Here is a 16837-nt window from a genome sequence, read left to right as displayed (position 1 = left end):
CTATGTCACTGTGTTCTCCTAGAGCAACTCTTCTTAAAAGGTGAAGCGGGACTTTCTTCTTAAGTGAGAAAGCTGACTTCAGCAGTAGTGTTCCTAGATTTACATATCACAGGTCCTCTGCAGAACTTGAACACGTTGGTATGCAGTCTTAGATTTCATAAAGGTGTGCCTCCTCTGAGGGGCTGAGTTTTCATTTGTTCCTCTTTCCACTTTTTGTTTAAATTGTATGGTTACACATCGCACCCTGGGCTGTATGTCTAGTATTTAACTACATTGCTGCAGTTGTTGTAAGGCCCACATATTTCTGCAGAGATTGTTCTTCTTAGAGAAACCCTAAGGCCATTGGGAGGAACAGAACTTCTCAGTTTCAAATTAAACTGGAGTCACAGTTCTTGATAAGCTCCAAGATTTAAAAGACTTGTGGTGCTTGTTTAAGAGCCTTATTTATCTTCATCAGTGAGAAGGAGACTGAAGTATCAGTTTTATCAGTGCTGACCTTCAGGCAGTACCAAATTGCTTGGCAATTTGTGGCTATGTAATTTCTGCCTGACAGAACATCTTCTCCTTTCAGTTTCTGAATGCAGCTTTTTCCCTGGAGGCTGCATTGTTTGCAAGTGTTTTTGAGTTTCTGTCAGTGTCATCTTCGCCTTCTGACACTTTATTCACTGTATTTCCATTTCACCTTCGCAGTTTTGGGTATCACAAAGAGCCATTAAAAACTTTGAAGTTAAGGGTGTGCTATGAAGTTTCATACAATGCTAAAATACATTACTTTCTTCTGCTCCCAGCAATTGACTTTGAATACAGAAGAAGTGAACCTGCCTTAAAAAGAAGAAAGCCAAATCCTCGGACTTGTGATGAATCCAACACATGCTTAGATCTTAAAGTTAACTGAGATGACTGTAGATAGTCTCCACCACAGCTTGCTTAAGAATCACTTTCAAATCAGAAACTGGACATTTCGATAGTTCCATAAGCAAATGTCTACAGTGCTGTGTCATATGAAAGTTTGCCCTTTCCTCTTAACTTACTCTATTTCATTTCTGTTGCTGGTGTAGCACTGGTTGTAGTCTAGTTAGTTTCGGGGAGACAGTGCTCATTCAGGGAGACAGTTCTCCTTCTGCAAGTGTTAGCTTCTTGATCATTAACTCTTCCTTGAAATAGTGGAAAGACTTATGGATTTACAACAAATAATGTCTTTTCCTTCCTTTTCCTTTTAAAGTAATTTGTTGTAAAGGCTTTTCATTTAAGAAGGCTTTCATTGGTCGTGACAGGAAGGTTGATGTTTCTACTGCATGAGAAATGTCAGTATACCTACCTTTATAGATTTAGTATAACTCAAGTGTAGGTAACTTTTTTCAGGACCATTGTGTTAGGCTGATGATATTCCCCCTCAGGTTTTATAACAGTAAACAGGAAGGTTTAATTTAAACCATGAGGTAGTTGTGCTATGTCATAAGTACACTGTGATTATTTATTTTAGGGAACTAGGTACTTCTAATTACTTCATGCTTAATGTGAGCTGGGGAGTGATGCCCTTGGAACTCTTTCAGATCTGAAAGTAGTCTGAGGCCTCTTTGTTTCTTAGCCCAAGAGATTATGGTTCCAGTCTGTGTCAGTTCTGTGTAGGATGTGTGTTGGATGTTTTTATCATCTGTAGAATTTGTGTGGATGTCTTTGATGTCTGAAAAGCAATGTGAGGTAGGATGCACTGTAACTGAATTACATGCCCAGCCTGATTCTGGCAATTTTGGTAACCAGATGACCATAACTGTTAGTGAGGATTTTGAAAAGCTTTATCAAGTTCCTAGATCTGTACAGGTGGAAGTTAAGAGTATTTCTAATAGCAGATTTATTAAGAGTTGATTCCCCTCCCTCCCCCTTCTCCTGTAGTAGTTCTTAGTTTTTCATTTTACTAAAAATGACTGCCTTCTTGGCTAACAGGAAGACTTTAGCCGGATGGATTCAAGTTTCCAAGTACCTTAGGGTTCTTGTTGTCCATTAGTGTTGGTCTTCAAAGAGAAGCCTTGCTAACTTTCTGTTGTCTGATGGATCTTAAGGACTATTACATTAATCCTTGCTTCCATATGAACCAACTTTTAGTTGGTTTCCCAGGCTTCTCTCCTTGCACTTTCCTGAAGTTAATGTTTCTTCTAGGTTTGGTGAAAATCCTCTGGTATATGAGGGATACTCGTCATTAATGGTGTGGAAAATTGATAGTTCATGTTAATCTTCAGAGCCTGTGGCAACTAGCTTGCGACTTCAGTTGTTCAGCAAGGTGACTTCCATGATTTCCTTCTCTTCTATAAGGAGAATTACAGCCTGCATGTGGGTTTCAGCTTATGGGGGGGGAGGGTAGGGTTAATATTACAAGGTTTTTGGGGGATCTAGTTTAGATTTTGTCTTAAAGTAAAATTCAACCTACTTCTGATTTTGTTTAGGGAACTATTTTTCCTACATGCTTTTTAAGTTGTGTAGGTTTTCCTAAGTTGGATAGAATAGGCATCATCCAATTTGCTTTGGACCTGTTACTTCAGGTGGTTCCTATATCATCTCTGCTGCTAGCTGGATGTTCAGAGGATACAGTGATCTTGGAGATGGTCTGAGTGGATGCTGGTAATTTGGAAATATGTGGCAAGACTCCTAAGATAGAGTTTAAGTTGTGATACACTTATAATTCCTACATTGTTAAAGAATGCCAACATTCTGGATATCTGTAGAACATTAGTTCTGCCTATTACTCGTGTTTAGAAACTACGCTGTCCTTGGATGCAATTCTACAGAAATTACTGCATAACGAAGAAATCAGAAGCCCACTCTGTCCAAACTGTGTGCATGGGGAGCTACTGACTGTGCTTGTAGACTGATGTGTAGGTAGTTTTGAGAGCTACTAAAAGCAACTGATTTCTCTGGGGTATCATATCCTTGTGCATGTGTGTGTTCATCATTTATCTGTCCTGGAGCCTGTATGCTGTTGGGTTTTTGAAGCTGAGTAGAACTAACAGCTCTCTTGTGCAGACAAAACAGTCAGCTCTGAATGGGGTGAACTTCGTTGCACATAGCCTGGCAAAGCAGGCATGGTCAGGAATGTGGCTTTCCTGGAGTGATACTCTTGTTTGCATTCTGGGTGTGCTGACACTTGTTTCTTGTAGACAACTCTGTTAGGTAGTTGCTGCTAGTGGTGTATTCACACCTAATCCCTGTGCCAGAAATGTAGGGCAGGAAGAACAGGAAGAGGAGAATGTGTGTAAATCTATGCCAGTTACAGAGGCAATTTTGTTTTCATAATAAACCTGAGCAATGCATTCCTAAAGAATTAAATTACCGATGGGTAGTCCATTTTATTTTTCAGCATGAAGGATTAAGAACAGCATCAACTTTCATTGGTATCTAGTAAGACTGATGTTTGTGCGTTCTGTCTTATGTTGCTGCTACTGTTGCATCTAAATAAAAAACTTGGTGTGTTATGTATGCTTTTATCAGATATTATTGCTTATTAGGAGCTGTAGTTCTCAAAAATAAATTCACTTACTGTTCTAAACTCCATGGACCATTTAACAAAAAGACATTCCTTACGCCAAAGAGATTACAGCCTGCTTTGAAGGTAAAGGAACGTAAGAATATGCCATTACCATACCTGTAAGGCTCAATCAGTATGTCTCCCTCATTAGCCATTCAGTCTTCCATAAGCTGTGTAAAATGTCATAAAAATGAACATTGTTGTGGAAAATGCTGCATTAATTATAGACACTCAAAACATAAATAGAGCCCAGGAAAATATCAGTGTACGTGGTAGCTTATAATAGAAGCAGACTGATCACAGTGACCCAGGACACCTGTTTGACTCTTGTATTCCTAAGTGTAAACTGAACTAATTCAGTTGTTATCAGTCTGTCAGTGGTAGCTTTCATTTTGAGATGGAAGATTTAAGGCTGTTAAACACTATGAAAATTATTTGGCCTGTCAGCTCAATATTCCTGTTTTCATTTTTGTTTCTGCTTCTGCCTGAGAAGCTCTTGTAAGATTGGCTGTCTTTTTTACCATTTTCAGCTTATTTGCTTCTGAAATGTTTGAGTGATGTGAAGGGCACAGGTCCTCGTGTGGGCTGAAAATGGTACAAATATAGGAACTTTGGCAACAACTTTATTTGGACAGGTGGGAAACAATGCAAGACAAAAAAGTATTTAGGAGGAAAAAATGTTTGAGAGGGAGGAGAACCACTTCCCAGTGAAGGCTTAAGGTATGACTGATCATCAGTTTTATAAAAGGAGGACACAAAATTAAAGAAAACTCTTAAGGTATTTTATTTGAAAGACTGATAGCCTGGCACTCTTAAATGCTCTGTCCTGCTGTAGCCAGTAGCATTACCAAAAGTCTTGCCTATTTTGGTTGAGTTTCATTTGTCATTTGTAGTCCAGACTGTCATTAGCCTTTGAAAAATAATGTATTTGAATACAATTCCGCATTTTCATTTAAAGTGTACACACACACACAAACATACACATGCTCACATGTTAATAAAATTAGAATTTCACTGTGTTGCCACAGAGGTTAAAAATAGAGTCATCCTGTGTGGCTGTGTAAGTAACATGCAAGATGCAGTCTCATAATTGGACAGCACAATATTTTGAGACAATGAGAAGAAAAGTTCTAAGTACTACCTAAATAACTCTAAAAAATAATTGCTTTCCTCTTGAAAGTTACTCCCTAGCTGAAAAGATCAGCAAGAGGATAATATTGTTAAACTTGTTATTGCTTTCTCAAGGAATGGTTTGAGTATTAGACTTGCTTAACAGGTCCATTTTTCTGGATGCTTTTAATGTGAAACATTTAGATAAAGTTAGTGGGCTGGGATTAAATAGAATGTATCTGACAAGTCACACAGGTGAAAATACTGATAAATTGATTTTTGGAGACCAAATGACATGGGCCATTCTCAGATGAGGTGGCCCCTGCTTCTTTCTCTTACTTCACTTCCCAACTATGTACATCTGATAGTGAAGTTGCAATTAGTTTGGTGGTTGTGTGACTGTACAATAAAGTGCTCTTGTTTCCTAATATAAAAACTATAAAAACCTGTATCTAAAAACTAGTGTCCACTAAGTGAAAATTACTGGTTTTTAAGTCACAGATCCAATCAAATAAATTTGCCCAGTGGGGCAGAACATGGGAAAGAATCACTGCTTCTTTGAGAGGTAGCTGCTTTGTGCAGCATTAGTGACAGTGCATGATGTGAACAGTTCTGTTTTGTCTTCTGTGAAGAAATACCAAAATACATCCTTTGCATACTATGTGTTTCTCAAATAAACATGTTTACAAGGGTTAACTGAATTATTTGACTGTTTTCTTTATATACAGTAAGCACAGGAAATAGCACAAATCGGGAAGGTGTATGCTGTCAGATTGCTGGCAGTAGTCTCAGACATAGAAGTGAGTAGACTGGGGAGAGCTTATCTGAAGGATATGAAGTTAATGGCTAGAAACGTGAAAAATTGATGGGAGCTATAGAGTACAGTTTCATTATGGCACCTGTTTCCTTTGGTTCATGTTGGACAGTTTAGAATTTCAGAAGAGGAATAAAAACTATACTGTCTGCCAAGTAGAATTTTCTTTTAAGCAGCGTCTTCCCAAGGGAAATGTGTATTTTCTTTGACCTTGTATTAGTAACAAACTTTAATTAGTCTGAATCACTACTTGGAGCACCTCTCCTATCTATGTAATTTTGTTTTCTAGTTTCTAGTATCAGTGACTAGTTTGTTTACTCATTCAAAACTTTTTCTTCATACAGATTATTAGGCAGTGCTAAAATAATAGAACACCTGCTCTGTCAGATGTAAGTCTTCATTCTTTACATCCTCATTAGAAAGAGTGCCAGTACAATGTGGCTGTATAGGCCTATTTGTTTGAACTTGAAAGTATTTGGAGGGAGTAGGCTGCTCACTACTTTTCATTTCAGGAAGTTGATTCCTTGTAAGGTTCTTTGTCCCATTTGCACTCCCATTATGCAGTTTCCTGACTGTATAATCTGTGTTTAAAAATGTCGAAGTGTTAGCATGTATTAGTAGTCAGGGTTTTGACAACAGGCATTAACTGTAAGACTTGGATTTGTAACGATGTAGACACTTTGCGCAAACTAGAAAGGAAACAGTTTGAGGAGAAAATCTGGGTGTTTCTTGTGTCTCTTTATAAAGGATTTGAGCTAAGGGGAGGGAAGCTTTGCTGTCCTTGTAGTTGTTTGAGAGAACAACTAAAATATCAACAGTTAAACTTTTTTTTCTTTTAAAACTGATACTCTCAAATAAATGGTTTGATCAGTGAGAATGAGATTGAATCTTACAGTTTATTTATTTGTCTTAAATTAGCTGTAATCCTTGCACCATCACAGGATTGCACCCCTGAGGAGAGGTTTTTCAAAAAAAAGTCTTTTGGTAATTGTGTGTCTTCTCATCTTGTGTGCTACCTAGTGAAGTAAACCTGTTTTTTATTACATTCACAGTAATTAAACTCATTATACCATAGTATTGTATTAAAAGTTGAACATTCTTTTTCTTTCTTACAGCTTCTGAACTTATGTTTTGATACTCTTATTTCCAGGTTGTCTCCCTTCAGGGTATCCATATTGTCTACACAGTGCAGTCGTGTAAGACTAGAAGTTAATTTTTCTTAATACTCGGAACTAAAATCATTAGGAAAGTAAGATTTTTCTTTTCAGGCTATTAATATGGTTTCTCAGTATTTAAGCTGCTTAATTGTGTAATTATTAGTTATTAGGTAAGGTTTTCAAAATCTTGTTTATGTTTCATGTGACTGATTTTTATCTTTATTGATATTCATTAAGCTCTCTATTCTGTCTTTTGAAATGCCTTACTTTTTTTTCTTGCAATAACAAATTGTCAGACCTACTGGTCTTTTGGAATTGCAGATACACAGGTTCATTCGTAGTTGTGGCTTACACACTCTTCCAGTGTAGTGTTTTCTGAACCACTATTTGCTTTCTCAAACACTGCAGCAAAATTAGGCTCATTAGTTCCTCAGGTAGCAAATTATCAAGGAGTGGTGGTGGTGTGAATATAGTTTTTATTCAGGTCTACCTTCTTAGTCAGATTTACCTGCTCTAGGACTTTGTTTCGTTCCTTTTTCTTTCTTCTTTTGTTTTTGCCCTTCTATTCTTTCATTTCAGAGTGTGTATTGACTTTTCTGAATTTGTTGATTGGGAAAATAAATTATGCTTTAATTTTATTAATATTGGAAAAACAGCAATTAAAGAAATTGTACTTCTACACTAACATTCGCTACCATACTTTTATGGACAAGGCTTGTCTTTTTTTCTATAATTTTATCTTTCCAGTCCCATTTGTTCTGGTAACAGCTGTGAAAGTTAAATGCTATGTTGCAAGTTCTCAGTACATTGAGCAGACTTGTGTTTATTCTGACATGAAACTAATGTGTGTCTTGGTATTTGAGTATTTTAGAAACCAAAGCTAACCATAGCCAAGAAACACTGGAATCTTTACTTCATGAATAATTCTTTGCTATGGAAGCTGTCTACACTGATAGGAAATCTCAAGAAATCCTAGATATGCTAGTGTTAGTAATTACAGTTAGACATCTCAGAGGGAAAAATTACAGGTAAATAGACTTCTTTTTGGCTATATTCATTAAACTCTTACAGTTATTCTTGCTATTATCATGTCTCCTTTTTCTAATAATAGGTGCCAAGTATCATAAAAAACCATGGAAAACCAAGAAACTGTCCATGGCTGTTTTAAATTTAAAGGTTTAATTGAGTCATATAATCTTCATTTCAACTGTACCAAATTTACAGTAGTCTAAGTAGAACCCTGCTGTGAAAATGTTTCTGTTTTGTCTTGAGGGCATCTCAGGATTTTAAAAGTAACTCAGTAAATAAGAAAACAATTTCAGTAAACATCCATGTCTGACAGTAGTCCTTTATTACAGTTTGCCAGAATTGTTTTTTCACCTAATTCTTGAGGTTAAAAGGTCATATTTATTCTCTCTATGTTTTGGGTTATCTACGCAAGGCCACATATTCTTATTTTGTGATTTTATGCTTAGATGTTATTCTTGTGTATTTAAGAGATTAGGTTTTAAGTTAATGTGTGATTTTTACAAGTGACATGTTAATCTTCGGGAAAGTGAATGTGGAGGTAGTAGCATTTTGTAATGTGAGTGTGTTTTCCCATATTAAGTAAATTGGGGCATTAGACACTTTTGATGGGACAAGTTTACTGTGGAAGTACTGTCTACGTAGTATAATAAGGAGCAGTGGTACTGACCTTAGCATAAAGAGTTTAACTCTGCAATTTTGAGCCTAACTGAAAAGCTTGTGGCAACTGCTGTTTCTGCTGTTCTGCCCAAGGTGTCCATTATGGACAAATGTGAAGGGTTGGATATCTGCTAGCATTCACCAACAACCATAAAAGCATATTTGCGTGTGAAGGCACAGCAGTAAAAACCATTCAGTGTCTGGAATCCTTTGCAGAAGAAATGTGAAATCTTGACAAATGAAATCTCGTCTGTTTTTTTTTCTAAAGTTTCTGAGTTTAAGTATCTGACCAGCTGATTAGAGGAAAAATGCACTCAGTGAAGCCAGCCTTCCTTTTCTTTCTTTGGAAAGCAGTTAGTTTCTTTTTGTTTGTAAAAGGGGACTTCGGGGTTGTCTTCTGGTAAGTGATTTTGTTCTAGTCTTGCTGATAGACAATTTTCTTGCTTGGTTTTTTCATGTGCTACCTCTAAGAACAAAGGTGGAGTCACTGTTAGAAATGGCAATATTTGAAGTTCCTCAGCAGTACAGTAGGAAAGATTCTATTCTAAGTTTTATAAAGGTAGAGAGATAACACAAATCTGAATTTGGGAAAAAAATATTTGTCCAAAGGTCTCCCAGGAAAAACAGAGCCTGAAGGCATTTTAATTTTAAAAGAGAATAGATTTTTCAGATCAAAGTTAAGTTTCTATGAATGTAAACTCTTGTAAGTCACATATTTTGATTTTGATATTTTTATAGTGACACTGAAACTTTTAAAGTGTCTATTGGTTATTTTTACAATCCTGCTGATCCCATATGTACTTCTTACTTGATCATTTTGCTGTATGCATAAATCATGTATATTTTTGATCTATCTTCTCTAGTTGCTTGATGTTTAAGCCCTATTTTTGTTTCAGAGTTCAAGTAAACTGAGTCTTCATTCACTGTGTTCTACTTGCTGTATTCTCCAAACTTTAGGGAAGTTTTATTGTAAAACTATTGGAACTGATTAGTAGCTCAAACATAGCTGTCTTAAGATTTCAGTAGCCTGTTGTATAATAACATGATGTCATTATTCAGGCACTCAATAAAATAGACATGATCTCTGTAGTTGCTTTATGCTCTGTCTTATTAGCTGTAGGTGAATACAGCCTATGTTTTTGTGGGTAATACAGTTACAGTATTCACAATTATTATAGTAGAATTGTATAGTGATTCTCTTAAGGGAAAGCTGCATGACACAAAGGTAAAACCACAAATGTTTAATTTAACTTTTGTAAGTAGCTAAGGATATGTTTTATTACTTGGTTATTGGTTTATCTGAAGGTACACCTGCTTCTAAACTGTTGTGGTTCATGTTTCTTTAAACAGAATAAAACAATCAGTAAATCTCCCCACTCCCTCCCCTTGTCTCTCATATCAGTAGTAGCAAACTGGCATGTTAGATTCAATAGAAGGCATAAACCAAAGCAAAATGAACTTGTTTAAAGTGTCTCCAGTTTCATCAGTGGGCTTTCAATCAACTGTTTAGGAGTAGACATTCTGATTTCAGGCTATAATCTATCAGTCTCAAGCTGTTAATGACAGTAGTTTTAGTATTTCTTTGTGTTGTAAATTACATGTGATTTTCCCAAGATCTTGAAATTATGTTGTTCACTACAGGGAGGCATGCTGGAAAGTGGCAGAGCCATACTTTTATTAGTAAGAGCAGGATTTTGCCATTACAATTTAACAATGCTGTTTGATAAAGGTATATTAACTAAAGCATGCGTGTTCTTGCTTAAGTGCCAGTAATTGCATGATGAAAATATAATTTGGGATACATCATCCTCATGAGTGTTTGTTAAGAAGGAGAATGAATAATTTTAATAGCACTTGTTTATTGGCAGTAGACTCGGTTTAATTTTCTATTTAAATTTGTGCTGTGAACTCATGGAATACTAGTTAAATGATGGATAATTTTTATCTGCTTACACACAGTATGAGAGAGACTTAGTCTGGTATCTTCCTTTTAACTTTTTGTAACAGGCCACCATTTTTTTTTTGCAAGTAGTATTTTCATCGTGTCCATATTTGTGCTGTTTTTCCAGCACATGTGCAAACTATACAGATTCTACTATCATGGAATAATTGCTTAATTCAGAGGATATGAGAAGGCTGTGGTGTTAAACTGAAAAGTTAACATTTCAAATTTGAAAAGCTTTCTTTCCTGCATTGGGATTTTAGTTGTAGTGCTGCCAAATAACACTATGTTAATTCTGCTAAATAAGTCTTTTTCATCTTGGAAAGGAATTGGAGCTTTTCAGAGATTATACATTACTCTTTGATTTTTGTATGTGTGCTGTGATGGCATACACCAACACAATAGGAAGAAAGCATTTTCTTATGTTAGCAATTTTTATTGCATTCCTTACTACATCTTGCTAAGAGAAGTGTGCTGTCAAGAGAGGAAATTATTCCCATGTTTGTCTTCCTAGATATTTTGGATTTGCAATTTGTGGGAGAAACACTTTAAATTTGTTAGTTCAGCTAGTTCATTGGCAGACTTAGTTCTGTTTCTCACTTACTTCATTTTGTAGTTAGGCTTTTTATTTAAACAGTGTGCATGGAAAGTGGACTAGAACTATACTTGCCGCATGAATTTGATATGATGTGTTTGTAGGGTCAGATATGGCATAAATAGTTTGTTGAAGTAGTGGAAATGGAACAAATGCATGAAACCAATGCTAAATTAGAAGTAATTAGACATAGGTTGAAAAACCTAATTTTAATCTTCATTACTTTTACTTTGTAATTTTATTTGGAATATTGACTTTACTGGGAGCAAATGGGCTGTGTGTGTCAAAACCTTGAACTTGATTGCATTCCAATCAAAAAGAGATTATAATTTTTTGTTGTTGCTTTGGGGTTTTTTTTGGTTTTGTTTTTTTTTTTTTAGGAAACTCATGGGCACATTTTTTTCTCATCTAAGATCAGACAAATTCTTGATACATGTTTAGATGAAAGCTATACTTTAATAAGGATATTAGGTCAGATTTATACTATGTGTCTTACGTGCCCAAAGCACATTTAAAATCTTCAACTGCTGAAAAATGTTTTCTGTGACTTTCTGTTCGCTGTTACAGGAGTCATAATCATTGCTGTTGTTGGTTCTACTTTTCAAGGTACCCAGAAAATGGCATAATAGAAATGGACACCATTAATCTCCGACCACGAGCAAGAACCATTCTGAAGTGGAGTGAACTGAAAGTGGGTGATGTGGTGATGGTTAACTACAATGTTGAGACACCAGAAGAAAGAGGATTTTGGTTTGATGCAGAAATTACCTCTTTGAGAGAAATCTCAAGGACTAACAAAGAGGTTCATGCTAAAATTCTGCTGGGGTAAGATTTGTTTGACCAACTCATAAAATCTTTACGTATCATATGAATTATGTTTTGTTTGGTTTTTTTATCTACGAGTGACCACTGGATTAAAATAATGTCATACTTGAATTCCACAGCTGTTTGAATTATAGAACTGCAGTGCCTAGTTTTTATGGTGTGCAGACTTACCTGTGAGTGAGAATTTTTACTTTTCCGGAGCTTACTGAAGGCAACCATAAGGTTTTATGTACTATTTGTGATTCAGATTGAACGGTGTTTTTAAATACTTTATATATTTACACTTATATTAATTTATGTATGTATTATATGTTCAATTCCATTGAAAACTGAAAACTCTGGTTTCAGTAAATTTTTAGATAACTGGGAACCCCTAGGTCTCACTGAGTATCAGTCATCTCTGACAGTTTGAATAAATCTCTGAACAGCAATAATCGCTTTATATTTCAGGTATGTTGATTTGCAAAGTAAAAACAAACTGACTAATTAAATTTTTAAAGAATAGAATATTTATGAGGTATTACAGTTTCTGATATGAGTAGAACATGGAACTGTGGGATGTGAAAATTGCAAGCTTTCATGTGACTGAACTCACCTGGATATCTTTGCTTCGTTTTTCTATTTAATTCCAAAACTTGTGTATAGTTCTTTAGGAACAGTGTCTTCTGCAGATTTCCTTATTGTTTTCTTAGGGATGAACAGATGACCAATCTTTATTGGTAGTTTCCTTGAGGAATTCACTGTAATGTTTCTCCTCCTTTTCATTACCTTCCTCATTCCTTTAGTACTATCCTTTTCTGACACAAAAGAACTAAAAGCAAATGGATCCAGTCTACCATCTCCATTCTTAGAGAAGAGGCAGGTGTGTGGGTACTTACATGTTAGGAATGAAACTGATTTTAAAATTAAATTTCAACTAAAGTTAAATTTCCTTTCACTGAAGAAAAACGTTGTCATGTCCCACATTTACTCATGAGTAGTATCATTGTTCTGTGAGTGTTTTCCTTAAAATGAATTGGACTATTAGTGTACAGTGTAGTTTTCTTTATGAGAAAGGAGACTGTTGTAGCTGTAGGAAGACTTGGTGTAGGACATGGTTAATGGGAAGAGGCACACAGAAGCCTCCATAAATCATGTCTAATTCAATATTTGTGTAAAAATGCAATCTTACCTAGTACTGGGAAACAGGAAAGACATTGACTTGGAAAATCATGAAAAATGGAAATCTGTTTTGGAATGGTGTGAGGATAGAATAGCCTTTGTCCTGGAAGATTTTGTTACGAGGAGACAGAGTTTTTGCTTAGGAAGGCTTTCTGCCTTAAAGGTAACTCTTTCTCAAAGGCAGTTTCAGTGCTTTCTCCCCCCACTCTGTGTACCAAGAGAAGTTCTCAGCCTCTCTGTTGGATATGTGAGAGGAGAGATATAGTGCTTACAGAAATGCTACAGGGCTGCTGCAGCCCAGGGACAGTTGGGGGGGGCAGAGATGACAAAACCCTTTAGGGAACAGATTTGCCTTTTCCTGCTGAGGCCTGGTGCTGTCTTGCAGCACCAAGGAGTTTGTAAGTTTTTATGTCTTTGCCTCCGAAATAAAACCTTTGAATCCTTTCCACTGCCTTGGCATTTCTGGGGAAGAGACCTGCATATATTTTACCTTACAGATGGTTTTTAATTTTAGAATTACGGGAGTTTTATTACATAATCTCAGTGCATTATGGTCATCTTGTAGTAAGTAGGGCAGGCACATTGACTTGTTTTGTAGGCAAAGCAAAAAAACTCCGAACTTGAAATGTAAAGCTAGAAAAATTGAGTAGATATTTTGAATTAACTTGGAGAATAGAAGAGATTAAGAAATGGAGGCCAGTCTAGAGAGACGCAGAATTTCATTGTAATGCATTTAGGGCTAGTGGCATTTGGTGAATTAGGGATGGAATTCATGACCTTTTATAAATAAAACTGTCCAGATAGCTGTTTACATGAAGTTCAAATGTCTATTGATAACATTATTTATTTGTTGTCTGCATAGATTCTTTCAGAGTTTCCCCCATTTAGTAAAAATAGGATAATCTAAATATGTTTTATATTGGCAAGAGCAAGCACCTGGTGGCTAATGAAAAATTCTGGTTGGGACTCTATAGGGTAGTCTTTTTAAAATCTAAATAAACTGATAGTTGTGCTTCAAATTGCAAGATGGTAACTTGAAATACCATGAGTAGTGAGGCAGGTACAGTGGGGGTCTCCATGATATTTATATTTATTATCCTCTGAAAGCAGTAGGAGGAAAAGTACTGTTGACAAATACCTGTATTAGAAGGTGGCAAATTTAAGTCCATTTTTCAAGTTGAACCGTATTTCAGGAAATTTTCTTCCTAATTAGCAATTCAGGCTTCTTTTAAGTGCTGATAGTTTGTATATGCAGTACTTAACTAGTTGCAGAAAGTAAGGTTACCATTTCTTAAATTTATCAAGAATAATTCTCTGTCACCTGCACTACCTGAGTCATTCCTCTCAGATAGTAGTAAAAGTACAAGAAAAATCTCCTACTATTCATAAACCTCTGTAAGGAACATGCTGCAACAATAATCGCTTTATGTTTTAGGTATGTTGATTTGCAAAGTAAAAACAAATCTCTGTGTTTCAATGTTTAATAATATATTAATATAAAATAAATAGTATTAAATACATGAATTTATTTTAGAATTATCATGTAATGATGTTATTATTTTAATCTAGAATAATATAATTAATATGTTGATATTCTAGAATTTATTATTGATATTTGATAATGAGTTCTTGGCATAATGTTCGCACTAACTACTTGTCTCAAATAAAGGTGACATTATTTTGAATTTTTTATGATTCTACGTTAGTGATTAATAGATTGTATGTTAATGACTAGTAATTTGTGTACTACTTAAGAACAACCTTAGCAGGCAGTAAAGGGACACAGAGCTCTTTGGGCTGCTTCAGGTATATTTGTCATGTAGAGTTTTTTCCTTTTGTGGTGTTACATCAAAGAGACTTTGTATAAACAATTTTGTACAAAATATTTGAATGTTTGATTTACTGATCTTGGTTGCTTTTGACAAAGATTTCATGAGGCTGTTGGCACAATCACAGGAAATAAGAAGAACATGTGCTGTTTGTGGTAATGCTTTCAAGCTGGTAGAACATGTCATGAATACTTATTTTTTACTGTACCTTTTGACACATGTGTGTTAGATGTTACTTTTGCTTATGTTTTAGTCATAACCCAAAGGAAAAATCCTGTACATTTTGTCATCATTTCTTCTAGTTCATCTTTTGGAAAACAGATATGAATTAGAAATTATAACCAAAGAAAGGAATGCAACTTAACAGGGAAGATAAAGATGTCATTATGCGAAGAATAACCTATCCAACCTATCCAAATAGGATTTACTATGTCTCAGATACAAATACTGGGAAAGCAGCAGTGCTTTGACCGCGGAAAACAATGCTAGGTTTCTCATGACTGTGTGCATGCCTACAGTTCATAAAATCTGAATGTGAGATTCTCAGCTCCGAGTATCCATATTGTGGTACCTCTAAACTGATTTTAACTGGCAAGGTGCACCTTTGTTTTTGGACATCCTCTGTTTTTCTTTTTAGGGAGAATCTTCTGTTTCATGATGACAGCAGTTGTTTGTAGTCCAGAATAATATGACTTGTCATCTTTGTGAGGCTAACTGTTCACAATTTAACATTGCAGCTGGCAGGCGTGTTTCAATTCACCACACCAAATTGAACCAAAGTAGAAAAATGATACTCTGTTTTTTTCTCCATGCTAGAATTGAAGAAAGACAAAATCAGCTCTTAGGTTTTCTTCAGTCAGCCTTTCAAAGTTTGAGTTTAGCAAGGATTCTGTCAATACCAAGACTTGTACTTTGCTTAAGCCTTTGGAGATACACAAGAATGTAGGTATAAATTCTGTGGAGTGAACAGAATTTTTGTCTTTGCATGAGTGAGTATTTAATGAAGTTGAGGTCTTTTCCTAAGCAACCATAAGGGAATGTAATAGGAAGTATCTTAAATTTTCATGTTGTATTTGTCATCTTTTAGTTCTGCAGGTTTTTGTGTGAGGCTTCCTGCTCCCAAAAAGAAAGTATTATTTTGTTTCCAGATTAATTTCTCTCAATTTTTAAATATTCTTGTATTTTCCTTGTAACCTGTTTGTCTTTCTCTTTTGTTATCTTTTTTTTGTGGGATGCATTCATGTTTTTCTTCTCAGTACTCCCTTTATTCACATCCAACATGTTTTGTTCTCAGAATGCAGTATGATATTTTTAAATTATCTTTCTACTACCTGTACAGATTTTACTCATAGCTGCTCCTTTTACTTCTTTTGGACAAGACTGTACATTTATATTGAACTTCTGGGTTTTGTAAGTCACACATGTATTTGTTTTTATAGCTTTATAAAGGCACAGAAATGAAACACTTTACACAGAATACTGAACTAACAATGAAACAAGCCTTGTACTGGTTTTTTGTATAATTTCAAGAGTTCTTGTGCCTCTGTGAATTTCTGTCTAGCTAGTAAAAAAAAGTGTATTGTACCTTGTTTTGACACTTAGAAAAAAAACAGTACAGCACTTCCTATCCCCCTCAGTATATATTGTGATAATCATCATGGTGTCACAGTTGTTGTTGTCCTACTTTGGTAGGTGCCCAATAGTCTAGTTCTCATAGAGTTTTTCCTCTTTAGGCCTGGAATTTTTGTCAATGTGGTTTATGCCTTACTAATGCTTGCATGATCTTCTATCCATAATAACCTCCTGGTTTCTTTATTTTATTGTATAAAATATATATTATTTTATTGTAATGTCTTTGACTACTGCTGGTTGATCTGGGGAGATATTGTTTTGATGCTGTGTGAAATATAAACAAGATTTACTTGGACCCATTTTTTAAAATAACTGTCATGCTGTATCAGCAGGTATCCTAATAATAAGAATTTTAATTGCCAAAGACCCTGCCTGCAGCTTTCTTGCACGGATGTAAAAGCAGCATATTTCTTCTAAGCAACAAAACTTCTGAAAGGGTGAATTTGTGTCTCCCTCTTTCCTCTTTTTGTGACTTCAGTGGAGCTGGTCACCTCCTTTGAAGAAGAGACCTCCTTTTGAATCAACACAAGTATTTCAAACCAAGGTAGATTCTCATTGGCCAAGAA

At 35.5% G+C, this 16837-nt stretch overlaps 1 protein-coding gene across 3 annotated transcripts in view; it reads left to right on the top strand.

Moving 5' to 3' along the window:
- The window catches only part of UHRF2 (ubiquitin like with PHD and ring finger domains 2), a 79176-nt gene that overhangs the window by 19889 nt on the left and 42450 nt on the right, over positions 1-16837 (top strand). For all 3 annotated transcript variants that reach the window (XM_018070268.2, XM_018070269.3, XM_018070270.2), the window contains exon 4: positions 11431-11649. In XM_018070268.2, the coding sequence (XP_017925757.1) occupies positions 11431-11649 (219 nt within the window). The remainder of the gene's footprint in view (positions 1-11430; positions 11650-16837) is intronic.

The sequence above is a fragment of the Manacus vitellinus genome, unplaced genomic scaffold (genome assembly GCF_001715985.3).
Source record: "Manacus vitellinus isolate BGI_N305 unplaced genomic scaffold, ASM171598v3 scaffold_18_pilon, whole genome shotgun sequence".
NCBI lineage: Eukaryota > Metazoa > Chordata > Aves > Passeriformes > Pipridae > Manacus > Manacus vitellinus.
This window is presented reverse-complemented; position numbering and strand designations above follow the sequence as displayed.